At 35.3% G+C, this 18,357-nt stretch overlaps 3 protein-coding genes across 3 annotated transcripts; 1 reads left to right on the top strand and 2 right to left on the bottom strand.

Annotated features, from left to right (window-relative positions):
* Positions 1-8,104: 8,104 nt before the first annotated feature.
* Positions 8,105-10,066, top strand: LOC125591969 (uncharacterized protein At3g43530-like). Its single transcript, XM_048766917.1, has 5 exons — positions 8,105-8,632; positions 8,706-8,867; positions 8,948-9,044; positions 9,114-9,608; positions 9,669-10,066. The coding sequence occupies exons 1-5, from the start codon at positions 8,105-8,107 to the stop codon at positions 10,064-10,066; spliced, it is 1,680 nt and encodes a 559-aa protein (XP_048622874.1).
* A 2,191-nt stretch (positions 10,067-12,257) lies between these two features.
* LOC106430444 (protein FAR1-RELATED SEQUENCE 5-like) lies at positions 12,258-13,253 on the bottom strand. Its single transcript, XM_013871235.2, has one exon. The coding sequence runs from the start codon at positions 13,251-13,253 to the stop codon at positions 12,258-12,260; it is 996 nt and encodes a 331-aa protein (XP_013726689.1).
* A 2,486-nt stretch (positions 13,254-15,739) lies between these two features.
* Positions 15,740-18,241, bottom strand: LOC106430467. Its single transcript, XM_013871253.3, has 12 exons — positions 18,006-18,241; positions 17,858-17,919; positions 17,618-17,765; positions 17,440-17,510; positions 17,260-17,361; positions 17,108-17,197; positions 16,928-17,002; positions 16,717-16,749; positions 16,490-16,561; positions 16,329-16,391; positions 16,118-16,236; positions 15,740-16,028 (listed from the first exon to the last, which is right to left on the bottom strand). Exons 1-12 carry the CDS (start codon positions 18,058-18,060, stop codon positions 16,007-16,009), a joined length of 912 nt encoding a protein of 303 aa, XP_013726707.1. The 5' UTR covers positions 18,061-18,241; the 3' UTR covers positions 15,740-16,006.
* Positions 18,242-18,357: the final 116 nt, after the last annotated feature.

An 18,357-nucleotide genomic window follows, 5' to 3' on the forward strand; every position in this document is an offset into this window, starting at 1 on the left:
CGACGTAATCTTATCTTTATAAATAATATTTGATTGACAAATGATTACCACTTCCTGTTGGGCGTCTCTGGCATCAGACGCCTTATAGAGACGAATAGCCTCATCAATGTTTCAAACAATTGAGAATGATAAGGGAATCTCGAAGCCACTTGTGTAAAAAATGTATAGTGATGAAACGGGAGACTAGACAAGTATATAGTAATTAAACGAGAGAGAGTAGACAAGTATAATAGCAAGTGATGAGACGAGAGACTAGACACATATCAAGAAATCAAACGAGAGACTAGACATGTATAGTAAGATAGTACTGAAATGATGTAATACAATACCAAAATCAAGTAACCATAAAATGTGACACTGCGTAAGAGTGTAGTAATGAAATAAGAACAAACACTAGATTAATATATACTAGGTTAAGATCTGCGCCTTGCGCGGAATGAATATTATATATAATTACTTTTATGTATTATATGTTTTTTACATAATATGAAATATTAAATATATATTGAATAATTAAAAATTTAGTAACTATTACATATATAGTTAAATTGGTGCAAATACATAGATAAATTTTATTAATTCATACAAACACTTTTTTCCATTTTATATGGTATAAATTTAAGTTTAAATGATATTAACATAGATATATAGTACATTTTTAATATTGACATCTGTTAAAAAATATTTTATACTTATATTATTTTTTAAGGGTGGGCGTTCGGGTACCCATTCGGGTTCGGTTCGGATCTAATCGAGTTTCAGATTTTCGGATTTAAAGATTTCAGCCTCATTCGGGTATTTCTAAATTTTGGTTCGGGTCTTTGCGGGTTCGGTTCGGGTTCGGATAACCCATTTAAATTATTTTAAAAATTTTAATATTCATTATATGGTTTAAATTTCTCAAAATCAATAAAAAAATAATATATTACATATAAAGTTGTATAATATATGTCAAAATACCTAAAATTAACATATAAATTGGTTTGATTTGAATATTTGGATAGAAAATCAATAGATATTTCAAGCATTTTGGTGTTTTTAATATATTTTAGCTATTTTAGACATTTACTTTTGGCTATTTATGTATATTTTCAAGTATTTTAGACAACTTAAAAGTATCTTATATATTTTGGAAGTTTTTAATATATATTAAATTTAAAAATAAGTAATATATTTATGTATATAAATCTATTTCGGGTACCCGAGGTACTTCGGTTCGGGTCGGATTCGGTTTTGGTTCTTTAGATACCAAAATTTTAAACTCGTTCGGATATTTAATCAATTTTGGTCCGGATTTGGTACTACTTTTTCGGATCGGGTTCGGTTCGGTTCTTCGGATCCGGGTTTTTTGCCCAGCCCTATTATTTTTGATCATTTTTATTTCTTTATAACAAAAATTTTAAATCAGTGATAACAATAAACAATTTGTGGGAAGTTTAATAGTTTTAGTAATTTATAATTTTAAAAAAGTTCAATGCAAAGTTTAAAATCTAAATATTAAGTTGTCAATTTTGTTCAAAATGTTTATCAAAAAAATTCAAAGCAAATTTTGAAACTAAAATACTTATGTATTTTATATGGTATATAATTTCGTTTAAAAAATATTAATATACATATATATAATATTTATTAAATGAGACTTCCTACTTATGTAATTTCGTAATCATTTGAATCTTGTTATAACAGAAATTTTAAACATGGATCACAAAAATTTAAATGGTGAGTTTTTAACAACTTTAGTCATTTATAGTCGTTTTTTTTAAATTTAAAATATAATATATACGAAAAAATCTAAATTTTTATTATATAGTTAACGTGGTTGTTTAATTTATTTTAGTAAGTTAAAATTTTAAAAAATGATGGAGAATAGACTAATTTTTATCAAATCTTTATTATTCAAAATCATTAACTGTCATATATAATTTAGCCACATTAGGTAATTCCGTGATTTTTATTTAAGGAAACAATGAAGAACATTCATGATTAATTTATGGTTAGATTAATAAAAAGCTTATTATATATTTATATGGACCAACATATTTTTTTAAATATTCTAGGAATGATTGTGATGATGACACGTGGCTACCACTACAAGAAAACAACGGCATACTGAGGGAAAAAATCGTCGGTATGTCGTCGGAATAACGCTATTCCGACGACATACCGACGAAAAAAATTCTCGGAAATAACTCCTCGAAAATTCTTATTTCCTCGGAAATCTCTCGGAAATTTCCGACGGAATTCCGAGGAAACCCTATTTCCTCGGAATTTCCGAGAACCACAAGTTCGTCGAAAATTCCTCGGAATATTCCGAGGAAGATGTCGTCGGAATATTCCGAGGGATAAACTTCCTCGGAATATTTTCAAAATTAAAAAAAAATATATATTATAAATTTATTTTTTTAAATTGAAATTCGAAAATATAAAATTAAAATTGAAATAGAAAACATATTTAAAATACAAAAAATAATAAAATAGTTTTTATAAATAAAAAAATATTTTATAAATACAAAATTAGTTTTGATAAATATGAATTCATCTTTTTATAAGTAAAAAATAGTTTTTATAAATAAAAAAAATAATAAAATAGTGTTTATAAATCAAAAAATGTTTTATAAATACAAAATTAGTTTTATAAATATAAATATTTTTATAGATATGAAATCATCTTTTTATAAATACAAAATAGTTTTTATAAATACAAAAAATAATAAAATAGTGTTTATAAATCAAAAAAAAATATTTTATAAATGCAAAATATGAAATCATCTTTTATAAATCCAAAAAACGAATTTATATACAAAGAACGGTTTGTATATTTAAAAATAGTTTTTATAAATACAAAAATAAAAAAATAGTGTTTATAAATCAAAAAAATGTTTTATAAATACAAAATTAGTTTTAATAAATATAAATATTTTTATAAATATGAAATCATCTTTTATAAATCCAAAAATCGAATTTATATACAAAAAACGTTTTGTAAAATCGAATTTATATAGAAAAAACGTTTTGTAAATACAAAAATAATGAACAATTTATAAAAAAAGTTCTAAATCAATTCAACACAACCAAATTACAATTCTAAACCTATTACACAACAAATCACAATCCTACCCAATCACCTTAACAAAAATCTATCAAAAACCTTCTAAAATCATCAAATCTACTTAAAAACCTAACAAATAGGACCTAAGAGAGTGGGATAGGGTCCTTACATGATTTGTAAGAGAATGGAAATGATTCGCCGGAGAGATCGTCGCGAGAGAAGGTGGAGAACGCCAGAAGGAGAGAGAGATCGCCGGAGAGGAAGAAGAGAAAAATGGGGAAGAAGATGCGTTTAGAGTTTATAAAACCTTGGGTCCGACGGATATTTTCCGTCGGAATTCCCTCAGTATTTTCAATTTCAATTTTCGCGAAATATTTGGCGGCTTGTTTGCCCGGTTAAATGAAAATATTCCGAGGAAATTCCGACGGCCACTTAAATATCCGTCAGAATTTCCTCGGAATATTTTCATTAATTCGAGGTAAAAGAATATCCTGTGCATGTATTTCTATTAATTTATATTGTTCCGCGGAATTTCCTCGGAATATTCCGAGGAAATACCAAGGAACTAGTGTTTGGGGTTTCAAAACATCAATTTTTTTTGCCTTATTTCATTTCTTATACAATTGTAATGCATACCATTGAGGATTCTTTGTATAGATGAGCATAAACCATGAAATAACAAATTTCAAAACGAATTGTAAGTATTCCCTTTACCGTTCATTAAAGTGTATAAGTGTTTTTCTTATGTTGTGGGGATTTCGTTCATACAATCGGAAAAGTGTTTATTATAGGGTAAGGAACAATTTTTTGACTTCATAATGAACGTAAGACACTTAATAAAGGTTATATAGGTGTTATTCAAACCGCAAAACGTTGTTTTCGGTTTAAAAACCCTATTTCCTCGGAATTTCCTCGGAATATTCCGAGTGAATTCCGAGGAAACCCTTTTCTTCCTCGGAATTCCGTCGAAATATTCCGAGAAAATTCCGAGGAACTAGTGTTTGGGGTTTCAAAACGTCAATTTTTTTTTAAACGGATCGATCGATGGATATATGTCCAAAAACGCATCGATCGATCACTAAGATGGACCAAAGCGTAACAATGTGATCGATCGATGAGATTATCCCATCGATCGATCGAGGATATCAAGTGTTCCTCGGAATTTCCTCGGAATATTCCGAGGAAATTCTGAGGAACTAGTGTTTGGGGTTTCAAAATCTCGAATGTTTTTTTATAAATGGATCGATCGATGGATTTATGTCCAAAAACGCATCGATCGATCACTAAGATGGACCAAAGCGTAACAATGTTATCGATCGATGAGATTATCCCATCGATCGATCGAGGATATCAAGTGTTCCTCGGAATTTCCTCGGAATATTCCGAGGAAATTCCGAGGAACTAGTGTTTGGGGTTTCAAAATCTCGAATGTTTTTTTATAAACGGATCGATCGATGGATTTATGTCCAAAAACGCATCGATCGATCACTAAGATGGACCAAAGCGTAATAATGTGATCGATCGATGGGTATATGTCCAAAAACGCATCGATCGATCACTAGTTCGTCGGAATTTCCTCGGAATTTTGTAATATCCCTATAATATTTCCTCGGAATTCATCGGTTTTTTCCGAGGAACACATTTTTCCTCGGAATTTCCTCGGAATATTCCGACGGATTGATATTTCCTCGGAATTCCGTCGGTATATTCCGAGGAAATTCCGAGGATTTCATTTTCCGTCGGAATGTCCGTCAGAATACCGTTGTTTTCTTGTAGTGTACAAAAATATGTCATAATACTTCTCTTTTAATATATAAGGGATAACCACGAAACAAGACATAGAACTACAAAAAAAAATAGTAATGCAAGGGGAGAGAAAGTATCTAGTAATGAAATGAGATACTATAGTACAAACATATATAGCAATGCAATGATGACGTCCTATGATACAAAATTTTTATCTTGTTCATCCCATAAAACAAAACAACTAAATGATGTATTCCCTTCATCAAAATGGTTTGAATTCGGTAGAACAATCTCTATATATAGTGACTACACTAACATGTATTCCCTTCATCAAAATGATGCCATGGGAACAAATCAGTGGATCAACCTCATTCGAGACGCCCTTACAGATAATCTTAAAACGGATAAGAGCTTCATCTTTGAGGTATGGTAGAACGAGCTGAATATGGAGTTAGGATATATTCACTATTAATTAATTGACAACCAACCATTTAAAGGTGGTAAAGATACTGCCAAAGCTGGAGAAAAACTGAAATTAGATTTCAATTTTGCTTACCATTTGGAATAATTTCTTCCGCTTCTGAAAGAATGTGTTATGTGGGGCTTCTCAAAGAAATTCACAAGACAGAAAGACAATTCATTAAAACATCTGGAATACTAAGAAAACTACTAATTTAAAAGAAAACATAGAAGCGGTGCGACCACTTCAACGCCAGAACGGCACCAATCCCCCCCCCCCCCCCCCCCCCCAAACACTTCAGTGTTGTATTCAAAATTCAATTAAAAATTTAAGAAAAATAAATGTGATTGGAGTGTTCATGAAGCGTTAAAGGGAACTCATGGGGACATTTGACTCCCTTCTAGCTCTTGTCCTAACAAGAAGATACTTGCTGCATATGTCTATTTATATATCGCTGCAATTTGCAAGTCTTCAATTCTTCCTTCTTCAATTATTTTTTCATGACGGGACCAATAATAATATTATTGGAATGGAATCTATATTAGTAAAACATGTAACCTTTTTTTAGGTCCCCTAGATTTTCTTCATATAAGACAACAGTGCCATTAGCTTTTAAATCCCGTAAATTTATATGGTTATTGGCATGGAAACCAGTGTTTTTAAAACCGGACCGGAAGCTGAACCGGAAATATTTTGGGTCACGGTTCAATATGGTTCGACCGGGTCAAACCTGGTTCAATAATATGGTTTAATATTTTTTTAGTATGTAAATATAAAAGTAAAATTAGTAAACATGATGCATAGTTAAAATATAAATCAATTTTGAACATAAAATATTATAAATATAAATTAGTTTCTTGTTTCTATGGATGATTTATAGATTTTCGATAGTTTTAGTGGTTTTTATTGGTTTAATAACTTTGAAATATAATCAGGCTATGTGGCCGGTTCATGGTCGAACCAATTACTAGACCAACCCGGCTATATAACCGGTTCATGGTCGAACCCGGTCCAACCATCGGGTCGGTCCGGTTTTAAAAACACTGATGGAAACATACATCATCAATATTTTAAGTTAAAACAAAATTACAAAAACAAAATTATTTGAATTTTAAAAAATGTTTGAGCAGTTAAAATCTCCAAGCAAATCGTTTAATTTGTTGACTTTCCATTAAGTGGAATACAATTAGTTCGAGGGTGACAGAATATTGGCCCGTGATATATATATAACTCAAAAAATGTGGGACTTTATTCTCGATTGCCCCCACTAACTCCCATGCTTATTTTATTTTATCCCACCAATTAAAAATAATATATTTTTTAATATATTTTAATCAAGAACGTGGTGAAAATAGAAATTGCCCTTAATGAAACCAAGTATTTACAAGGTCCAACCTAAACTATTTGACTCGGTCCACTATAACCCGGATTTTTAACCAGATCTGCGCGTTCCTTTTCCTTTTCTCTTCCTTTGTCGTCTCTCCCTCTCTTCTAAAATTGAAAATTGAAAAAAAATCCTAGAACCGACGAATGAAACCCACCGCATTCACTGCTTCCTTCACTGCTTCTTCTCTGGTCTTCCCTTAGTCCCATGTGCCCTTCCTTGTTACTCTGATTTCATCATTTCCCCAAATCAGTCTATAACCCTAGATCTGACGAAATCAACCGAAAAAATTGATCGAATCAACTGCTCCTGCTCTCCTACGGCGTATTCCATTCTCGCGCTCCTTCCGTCGGCGGCGAAATCGACGGAACCCTAGACTTCATCTTTCATCTCTTGTTTTCGTTCTCGTCTCTTCCGTGTAAAAGGTACGTTCTCTCTCCAATTTTTGATTGATTTTGTTGTGGGTTTGAAAGTATTGTGGTTGAAAATCGGTTAGGTTCAGATTTTTTTTCAGAATGTGGATTACAGAGACTGAAACTTGGACACGTTTGGTTTTGAGGTTATAGAGATTGAAAGTTTGGTTTCAGAATTGAGATAAGTCTAGTGATTATTGAAGACTAACTGTTTTGGTGATAGAATGTTTGATATGTGAAACCGAGTTGAGTGATTGAATGTTTGTGATGTAGTGATCAAATTGATTGCTTGGAGTTTTATTATTGAATGAATGGTTTTGGGTTTTGAGATCAGACAACTCATTAAATTGGAAGAATAAATGAATGATCTGTTTTGTTGTCAATGATTTGGAGTCATTGTTTTCGGGATTGAATGTTTGAAAGTTTGAAGATGTAATACTTGAAGGAATGACTTGAGATTAAGCAGATCGTGATACTATAAGAATCAATGATTTATTTTGTAGATATTTCATTGAATGGGTTTGTTAGCTTTGGTGGTTATTAAACGTTTATTGTATATATATATATATATATATATATATTCAGGGGATCAAGATATTGAGAGGCTATAGATAATGGCAGGCCGAGGTCGAGGGAAAAAAATCTCAGCAGAGAAAGTCCACAAAAAGAAACAGTGCTCCTGTAGAAGAGCAGCATGTAGAAGAGCTTTCAACAGGGAATGATAGTGATGATCTGTCAGCACGCGGAAAGGAGTCTGATCATTAGTCTGCATCATCTCAGGTAAATTATTCCCAAAAAATTGGTATTGGTGTATTACTAGTGTGACTAGTACAACTAATAAATAAACGCTAATATAATTTTTATTTGGTTTACAAGAGTGCCAACCACTGCCACCTGATGAGCTATGTTTCAAGAACACCGAGTTCACCCAGACGTGTAAGATACAGAGCAAGTGCTATGTGACCGCGACGGTGAAGATCCTGAAAAAGGCTAGGTTTAAGCCTGAGCTGGAGTGGTTTGAAAACCACCCTCATTTTTGCCATTTTTTCCACATGCCCGATGAACCAAACTTGAAGCTGCATGGTATGTGGATGCTTCTACTGCGCATTGTTCCTTTACACGAGTCAGAGGACACAGCTTGGTTTGCTGTTAATGGAGTGCCCATTCGGTATTCAATGAGAGAGCATGCTCTCATGTCGGGATTGGACTGTCATGACTACCCGGCTAAGTATAAGAAGATTGGAAGCTTTGCGTTTGTAGACATGCATTTCAAATCACATAAGGAGATCACGAAGATATCTATGAGAGAGAAATTGTTGAGTATGGGTGCGTGTGGGGATCGACTCAGGAGGGCGGTGCTTTACTTCTTAGGCACGATTATCAGAGGGAAGGGAAGGTATAATGCCCCTTTTGACCCTTTCATATTAAGAGTCGTCAACGATGTGGAGGTTTGTAAAATCTTTCCTTGGGGTCGGTTGACGTTTGAAGATGCTCTCCGGTCCATCACTCGCGTGATGAAGCATCTGAAAGGGAAACCTAAGAATAATGTCAACTTTCTCGGGTTCATAATTCCTTTGGAGGTAAATTTTACTTCTTCTTATGATTTTTTTTTCTTTCGAGAATCAGCTCTGAGTGTTTTGCTTTGACAATCAGATCCTGGCATTTGAGTGTATTCCAGCTCCGAAAGCACGATTTACAGAAGGTGTAGATGGCTGTATGAGTAAGTGTCTGAGGATGTGTAAAAAGCGGTTCCAAAGTAACAGCATGAAGGGTTATCCTCTTGCGGATTTATACGACACACTTGGAGAAATTAAGGTATGTGTTGAGTGTTGTTTTGTTTTTATTAAGTGAGTGGGATACTATGTGTTTGATATTGTTTTGGTATAAATTTTCAGGTTATTGATAGTGTTCTTGTTCCTACTGTTGATGAGGAACCTCTCATGGTACGCATAATGGATAGGGAGCTAGACTATGAAAATGAAGAAGGCGTGAGTAATTTGTGGAGCACATGGCTGCCTGTTAAGGAGAAGCCTATCTTTTGACAAGAACTCTATGAGTTAGATGTGGCTGATGTGGCTGCAAGGGAGTTTCCTCAGAAGAAAGACAAAAGGAAAGTGCATGAAGAAGCATCCTCTTCTAATACAAGTTTGGAAGACGTTTTGAAAGGGTTTGAAGAGAGGTTGATGACATGTTTGAGTGAAGTGAATGGGAAGGTGGAGAAAATGAACAAGAGGTGTAAGAGGATGAAGGTAATGGAGAAGAAGCTTGAGAAGATTGAAGATTGCCAATATTATTTAAAAAAGAAGGTCAAGAAGGTGGAGACATTGGACGGGAGGATTGATGGCATTGAGAAAGAAATGAAAGAGAAGGAGGAGGATAACAAGAACAATGAGGGTTTCGACTACCAAGGCATGGATTATGACTGGGGTGGGCAGCGGAATGACAGAAATGAAGTGGACGCAACAACCAAAGAACCTGAAGATGCAGATATGGTTGAAAATACAGAGGTGGTAGAAGAGAAAGAGAGTGAAGAAGAGGCTCAGAAGGACGATAGAGGTTCTGAGGAAGAGACAGAACCTGAACCTGAAGCAGAAGCTGAAGAAGACAAATGAAAAGGGGATGAGAAAGAGAGTGAAGAAGAGGCTCAGAAGGACGATAGAGGTTCTGAGGAAGAGAAAGAACCTGAACCTGAAGCAGAAGCTGAAGAAGACAAAGAAAAAGAGGATGAAGAGGTTGAGAATGAAAAAATACCTGAGAAAGAATCTGATGAGGTTCAAGATGAGGTTGAGATGAATGAAGCCAATGAGATTGAAGAAGAGGTTGAAACAGAAGCTCGGGTTGAAGTTGAAACCGAGAAAACTCCTACACCACCACGTGGTAGGACTAAGGCAGCAGCCGCGAAGAGACAAGTCCTTACAACACCAGAGAAGTTGTTCGAAAAGGCTGAAAAATGGTGGAGGAAGAGGTGGAAGAACCTGAGGAAGAGGCTGAAAAAATGGTGGAGGGAGAGGTGAAAGAACCTGAGGAAGAGGCTGGAAAAATGGTGGAGGAAGAGGTGGAAGAACCTGAAAAAGAGGCTGAAGAAATGGTGGAGGATGAGGTGGAAGAACCCGAGAAAGAGACTGAAAAATATACTGAGGAAGAAAAGCAAGAGTGGTAGATGGTTGTCTACGAAGACAGTACTTGTGAAACGAAGGAAGCTGACAAGGGAGCAGCCAAACCTTTTGGAACTGGGGTCAAGCATAGGCCAAAGCAAATGGCGTTGAGGAAGCAGGCTCCTAAGCTGAGGGGTAGACCGAGAAAGGCTACTCAACCAAAGAAGTCCACTACGCCAGAACAGGAAACGCCAGAACAGACAAAAGGATACGTTTACGTTCACAGTGGATTTCCACTCCTTTCATTGAAGCTAACACTGATGAGATTGAAGGGGGCAAGAAGAAGCCTAGAACAAAGGCTTAGAAGACAAAAAGCTTAAAATATTTTGGGTGTTTAGTATTTATTTCGGCTTTGTTGTGAACTTATGTAAGATGTTATGTTTTGTTGCTTGCTGGTCTGTAAAACTTGAATGCTATCTCTTATGTAGGATGCTTTGTGTTGTGTGATTGTCTTGCAGCAGGTTTGGCCCAATTGAGGACAAGACAATCTAAATCTTATGAAAACACACTTATAGTACTAGGTTTATTATGTATTACTAAGACAAAAATATTGTCAACACTTTAAGAAAAAGAAAAAATATAACATGATATATAATATTAAATGGCATATGTCCAAAACGTGTAAAATATAAGAAAAAATTAAAAATGGCACATGTCTAAAACGTGTAAAATATAATATTAAACAAACATGTTTGAATATTAAATTAATATTATCTTACTCGTAGTAGTACTCAAGGAAGTAGTAATATTTCATTCTTCATAGTAATATTTTTGTAAATTAGAACATTTTTTAGTAATACAACCTCAAGAAATTAAATTTATTAATAATACAAATGTATTTAGACAATTTTAAATTATATATAACACATTAGCATAAAATTTTTTCAGAAAATGTGTATTTTCTGAATTTCATCTCATTATGGTCTTCCCATCAAGACATTAGTATAGAAGTAGAAGGCTGTTTTCTATAGAAATGAGAGGTTTTCAACTAATTTCAGAATTTAAGAGTATTCTATGTCTAATTTGGCAAATAAACACAAATATGACCATATAATCTCGTAATATATGAGATATGTTTTCTAAAAATAAATAATAAGACGAAAACAAAGGTTCTTAGAAATATGCATACTACATAGTAATTCAAGGTAATTCAAGGTAGTCCTAGGTAGTCTATAGTAGTACCTAGTAGTCCATATTACACATAGTAGTTCATAGTAGTACCTAGTAGTACCTAGTAGTTCATATTACACATAGTAGTTCCGATAGTACCGAGTAGTGCAGTGTTACCTAGTACAAGATTTTCATGTTACTCAGTGGTGGCAGAAGTACTTCCACATTCAAAATACTCATACAAACGTCCGCCTCTCCTTCCCCTGCCCCTGCCTCTTCCCCTTCCGCGTCCTCTTCTTCGTCCACGAGATTCTCCGGCTGATGGAAACCTTTGCTTTTGAGTGGGTCCTTTCTTTTTTTCATATACCAGGGGAAGAACTTTAAGTGCTAGAATCTCATCAGGTATGACCCATTCAGACATATGAGGAACATGATAAATCGTCCTACAGTATGCCAATGCCCACAACTCCACCAAATAGTATCTCGAACAAAACTCTTGTAGATGAAGATCTTTTCCTACGCTCAAGAACTTGGTAGCAGCAGCAGCATGAACACATGGGATTTTGTCTATATCAAAACACCTGCAGGTACACATTTTTCTTGCCAAATCAACCGTATAAATCTTTCCGTCACTACCATTGACATTGTACTCAAGGTGGAAGCTGTTTATCTCAACAACATCTAAACACCTCGCTTCCAAACATCTTTTTGACAACTCCTTTTCCACTGTTGGCACAAGCTTCTTCGTGACTGGTATTTCAGCTGCCTTCTTCCTATGTTTGTCAAACCATTCAGTCATTTTCTTGATGATAACATCAATCATCGGTAGCATGAAGAATTTCTTCGCTTCCCGAAGAACACCATTAATGGATTCTGCCGCATTAGTTGTGTTAACATTGTATTTGTTTCCTTCAAAGTAACATCTTGCCCATTTTCTCACTTAAACACTTTTCTCCAGATACACCGCAGCAGAAGGATACCTTCTGGAAAAGGCATCATAGAGATCATCGAATTCAGCCACTGTATAAGCATGTGCACACTCTGTAAACTTACTTGTGCAAGCGTCTCTGTTGTTGAAAACATGTCCTTTGACATTTTGAGACAGATGCCAGATACAATACCCATGTGCAGCCATTGGGAACACCTCACGTATTGACTTGATCAAGCTTTCATTTCTATCCGAAAGAAACACCAATTCGCCTTCATCTGAGATCATCGACCTCAATTTATTCATAAACCACGTCCAAATTTCGTCTTTCTCACCATCAACTACACCAAATGCGATAGGGTAGTGGTGACGATCAGGATCTTGAGCCATCGCAACAAGCAGAACTCCACCATAAACATGCTTAAGATGTGTTCCATCCACAATGATAACTTTCCTCATCGCTGTGAACCCTTCTATGGAAGCTCCAAATGCGAAAAATAGATACTTAAATCTTTTCGCCGCATCCACTTCAACATAACTTACTGAGTCAGGATTCTTCAACTTAAGCATGTACATATAGGAGTGTATCATAGAAAAACTCTCTTCCGGAGTACCTTGGACTTCACTAGCAGCCATCCTTTTTCCTCTCCATGTTGTGGCATATGACACATCAACACCAACATTGTGGGTAACCATACTGATCAGATCATTTGGTGTTGGTGGGTCATATCTACCGGGATATTCTTCACTCAAAACAGATGCGACAACCTGTGGTGTGCCTCTCCTTCTATTTCTAAGGGTACTTGTAGTCACTACTGAGCATGTATGAAACTTGTTGCAAGTTCTAACCGTCCAAAGATCTGAATTCTTAAGCTTTGCTACACGCAAATACCACTTGCAACCTTCTTTGGCTCCTCGACATTTTGCCACAAATATCACAGTATCGGACTTAAATGTTTCAAACTCCAAACCATTCTTATGTGCACCCCTCTGAACTAGAACTTGCATGGCTACCTTAGTTCTAAATTCTTGACCCTTAACCAAATCGAGACCATCATCCCATTATTCTTCTACTGCTGTCGTGGCTTCAACTACTGCTCTTGCAGCTTCAACTCCTGCTCTTGCAGCTTCAACTTCCGCTCTTGCAGCTTCTTCTTCCACTCTTACTTATGTTCCTTCATACCCATGCTCTAAATTCTCATGCATCTCAATGTCTTCATGTTGTTCGGCTGTGTAAAGTGCGACCACGCCATCCTTCTCATGATCCTGATCAGTTCCATCTTGCTCAGTTCCATCTTCCTCGGTCCCATCAGAAAGACCAACATAGCTATCATTAGTTTCATCATCATCTCCATCAGAAAGACCAACATAGCTATCATCAGTTTCATCATCTTCTCCTGAAAGTGACATACCACCATATGTATCATTCATGTCGCTGCTGATCTCCACATGTAAAACACTTCTACATATCATGATTTACTTGCATGAGATAACCCAAAACGTCTTCATCACACCAAATATATGATGGCTTGTTCGAATACAATACCATTGGAAAGTAACTAATCTTCACCATCCCATCTCCATTTGCCTTAATCTTTCTGCATATACTCTCAACCAATTTAGAATACGCAATCTCTTCCACGGCTGTTTTCATCACTAGAGTGTGAATTTCATCTTCTCCCGAGATCCATCTTCTCTCACCCCCATCTTTGATGTAACGTCCTCCGTAATCAAAACATATTATTGTAATAGGAGAGGTCATAGATTACCTCAAACAAAAATTATGATTAGTTAACCGTTTAAATAATCTAGGTTGTCCAAGATCTTTGGTACATACTCGATTTAGTAATACAAGTAATACATGTTTTAGCTTAGTAGTACTAGTAATTCCAGTAGTTTCTATAAATTTTCATTTTTTGTTGATTTAACCCTTTTAACTGACCAATGGGGTATTATACAACCCACAATATCGTCTACCAATATTGTAATGTATTATTTTGTTTTAAACAGTGAAAAATTAGCAGAAATATACAAAATTGTCCTCAAGCATCATTTTCATACCAGTATACCTAAAACTTTAATCTTTCATTCGGTTTAAGTATGTTTAATCAACAAATAACGTGTTACAAAACCCACATTATCGTCTAACACCATTTTTATGTTTTTTCCCTATCAAAATCGTGTTAAAAAAAGAGAACCTTCTTCAAATTTCATTTTCATTTTTCTTTGAAAACTTCACGATTTTTACAGCTAAGTTTTTACTTTTTTTTGTTACTCATAACACATAGAACATAAGTAGTATATTAGTATGAAAATTTCATGAAAAAATCGTACCAATTTTCGTCAAAAGAACCTTCAAAAAAACGCCAATGGAACTTGAAGGGGAAGAAGCATTCGCAGGTGGTTGGAAAAAAAGGAGCAAGATCTGAGAAAAGAGAACAGATGGACAGCGGTGGGACGGAGAGAGGTAGATAGAGTGTGGGGCCGCCTGTTAGGTGTCCAATTAATTATGGATTTTATGTGGGATGAGGAGTCCGCTTTTTATTTTTAAAATTAGAAATAAGGTGTGGGATCCGCGAGAAATAGATAATAATATGATAGTTGATGGTAATAAAGAGAATGAAAATATGATAGGGTAGTTAGAAAAGAAATGGGGTAATGAGAATACAAAATTTTCGAGTGGATCAATATTAGATTACTTTCCAGAAATGTGGGAGTAACTTAATATTTTGGTACTATATATACGATGATGATTTAGTATTTAAACATCTTTTTCTCATAAAAGCAAAACAGAAACTAGTGTTAGTTTCCTAATCGAGGACACCATTCGTTCCTAGATAAGTCGCTGAAACCATAATATATCTTAGTGTCCGAATGGAGGAGCGGGACAAGTGCAGTTCTCCTGCACATGCAGTTCTCCCGCACTGCATTTACCATTCACTCTTTTCTGTTTGTAAAAACAGTTCAAGCGGGAGATCTGCATGCAGTTCAATATTTTTTGTCTTTTTGTGGAAAAAGCAGGAGATCTGCATGCAAATCTCACCCGCCAACATTTGGTAGTGTTGATCTGCTTTTTTTTTTGTTTGGTCAATAAATAACTTTGTTACAACACATAACTTTAAAAATATATTTATCTAATTTTATGAATATAATATTTTTATTTTATTTACAACTTTAACAATACAAAATTATTATTTTCTACCTATTATTTTTTGTCATATAATTTTTAGTTTTTTAAATAAGAAAATAAAAGAAGAATAAGCATCTTATAAAACATTTACAGGTATTTCGGACGATACTATAACATCTAAGATATTTGTTTAGATATCTAGGTGTCATTTTTATTGTTTTAATATATGATATATAGTTTTTAAATGATTTTGTCATTCATAAATTATAATAAATTATTTGATCGGTGCTTGATCTGTCCCGCTTGAACTGCTTTTACCATTTGAAGCCTTAATTTGGCTTGTATTGCCCACTCACAAGGTGCATAATCCCCCACATCAACTTTATTTTATTTGCTTCAAAAGTCCAAAAAGCGGACACCAACACATGTCCATGTCAATAAACAAAAAGTTCAAGATAATACATTCCCAAAGTACAAACCCAATATAGTTTAGCGGAAGGAGAGGTAAACCAAGCAAACGAATATAAATATAAGAGAGCCTTTCTACCGTGAGCTCACGAGACAATTTAGTATAAGAGTTTTGTTGTTTATATACATCCCGCAAGCCAACCACCATCAGGAAACTTCCACATCAACACCCAGCTGAAGCAACCCTGCATTCACATTTCCTCTCTGTCACGCCTCTATACATATACCAAAACTTACTTGAGAGATATACAGGAGCTATGCAAAATCACCAGACCTTGATAACAGCGGCCCCGACTTGTCATTGGCCCTGGTTATACCAATTCTTCTCACCGTGGTTGCTCCTCCCTCTGTGTCATTGCTTATAAGCAGTTGTTCAGCAAAGTTTTTCAGCCCCTGCAACATAGTGGACGACAATCAACAAACAAAGACCTTTTAACTTGAATAAGCACAGTAAACTCAATCTGGCATAAATAAGGAAAAGACACCTTAGTTCCAACATCTCCAAGCAAATTACGAGCTTTCTGGTTTACAGGCAGTTGAAGCTGCTCCTGTAAGATTGAAGTTCGCAAAATATATCACATTAACGCAAAAAAGGAAGTTAATATAGACATATAGAGGGATCAATCCGATATAAGAGAAGCCCTACCATGTCAGGCAGTTTAGTGCTCTTGCCTCCAAAATAGTTATACAAGTGTAGCATGCAAACATTTGTGACATCCTGCCACCAGAAACAAAAACAAAATCAGCTCTGAGCTACCAATTTGTTGGTGATTCGCTTAACAAACCATGATTATAATTTGATTTTCAAAGGCTAATGATGCCTGCTAATAAGAATTCATGTGGTTCACAGTCACAGCTATAAGATAAATGTACCTGCTTGTATTCCAGCGTGTCCAACTTCCCATCCTGCAAAAAAAAATGTTACAGGACAGTAATCATTAGAAGAGATACAAAAAGAAAATGAAATGCTAGAAAGGAGAATTCTAATTCCTGATATGAACTCAAAAGACTAAAATATTTGACGGCTGAGTTCATTATTATATCGGGATCTTCAGCATTGCTCATAAAACTTAAAAAGACTCACCAGACCACTAATCAAATCATTCAATGACTGCAACTCATTCTCAAGCAAGTTGATATCTCCACGAGCCAAGGTGACCTGTTCAGCATAACCAAAATCACATTTCGTTGGTCCATGACTGTACATAACAATGAAAGCTAATAAATCATTTCCAGTAGAAAAAAACTATATCGTAAGTCATACCTGGTTCTTGATTTCCTTGGAGAGATCAATCTGCTTCTCTACCTTATCATCCATATTCTGAATCTTTTGCGTTAAATGCCTTTTTGCAGCCTGCAAAACCCAAACGATTATGATCCACACTTTAATAAATCACCAGAAACACCAAGACTCACCGCAAGGGTCGCTGAAACTTGCTCCAGATTCTTAGTCAAGTTAGCCACGGCAGTAGCCATGTTGGCTTTCGTCACATACATAAGGTCAGTGAACGAGAGTCCCTAACCAATAAACCAAACACAACCATATTTTTAGTTCCCCTAACATGACACAATCAGATTAAAGAACTTTCATCTCACCTTCCACCACATATAACCGTATCCTAAAGCTCCCAATGCCGCAGCAGGAACAGCAAGTGCTTGCAAGTTCGCTGACACACACACAAATAAAATCAAGAAAGACAAATGATGAAAAAGAAAAAAAAGATTCTCCGACAGAATATGTCAGAACAAGTACAAAGTTCGAATCTTTACATACCACCAGAAACTCCATTCATAACCGTTATCTGCCGTGCCGAAGCTAGCTGTCGAACCTCCATAGCCAACCGACGAACCTGTGCAGCTATAGCATCGGAGACATCAGAGTCTCCTTCCTCTCCAGATCTCTCCATACCCTTCACCAGAGACTAATCCAAACAAACCAAATCAAAAAAAGGTCAATTTTTTTTTCAAAGTAAACGAAATAAAAAAATAAAAAGCAAAATTGATGTAAAGTTACCTGCAATTCACCCAATATATCAGATAATTTACCGTTCTTCATCATGATCGTACCGGTATAACCTTACGATCCAACAAACAGGGAAGATCCATTTAGTAGTGAAGCACAAAGAGAGAGAGATGAGCTGAGAGAAATTGAGAAACAATACCTGCTCCGGCTAAGAGAAAGATCCTTGATAAGCCGATTCCGGTTTGCATCGCCATAGCTCCTCCGACTGTTTTACTCCGCCGCCGACTCGTCGAGCTTTTTTCCGTCTCGGATCGAATTTAATTTAGGTTTCAATAAGGATGATAACTGATATTTTATTATTTTTGTTTTTGTTTTTTTTTTTCTTTCTAGAGTTACGTACGTGCTTGCTTGCTAGTTGCTACCAGTTTGCTTGTGAACGACGCCGTATCAAGGTCAAATTCAACTGCCTTAACTCGCGGCGGTAAAAACCGTAGTGTCTGTGGTTGCCTTCAACATTTTCACCTACATATTTTCTGCCACGTGGCACGTGA

Source organism: Brassica napus, chromosome C8, assembly GCF_020379485.1.
Source record: "Brassica napus cultivar Da-Ae chromosome C8, Da-Ae, whole genome shotgun sequence".
Classification (NCBI taxonomy): domain Eukaryota; kingdom Viridiplantae; phylum Streptophyta; class Magnoliopsida; order Brassicales; family Brassicaceae; genus Brassica; species Brassica napus.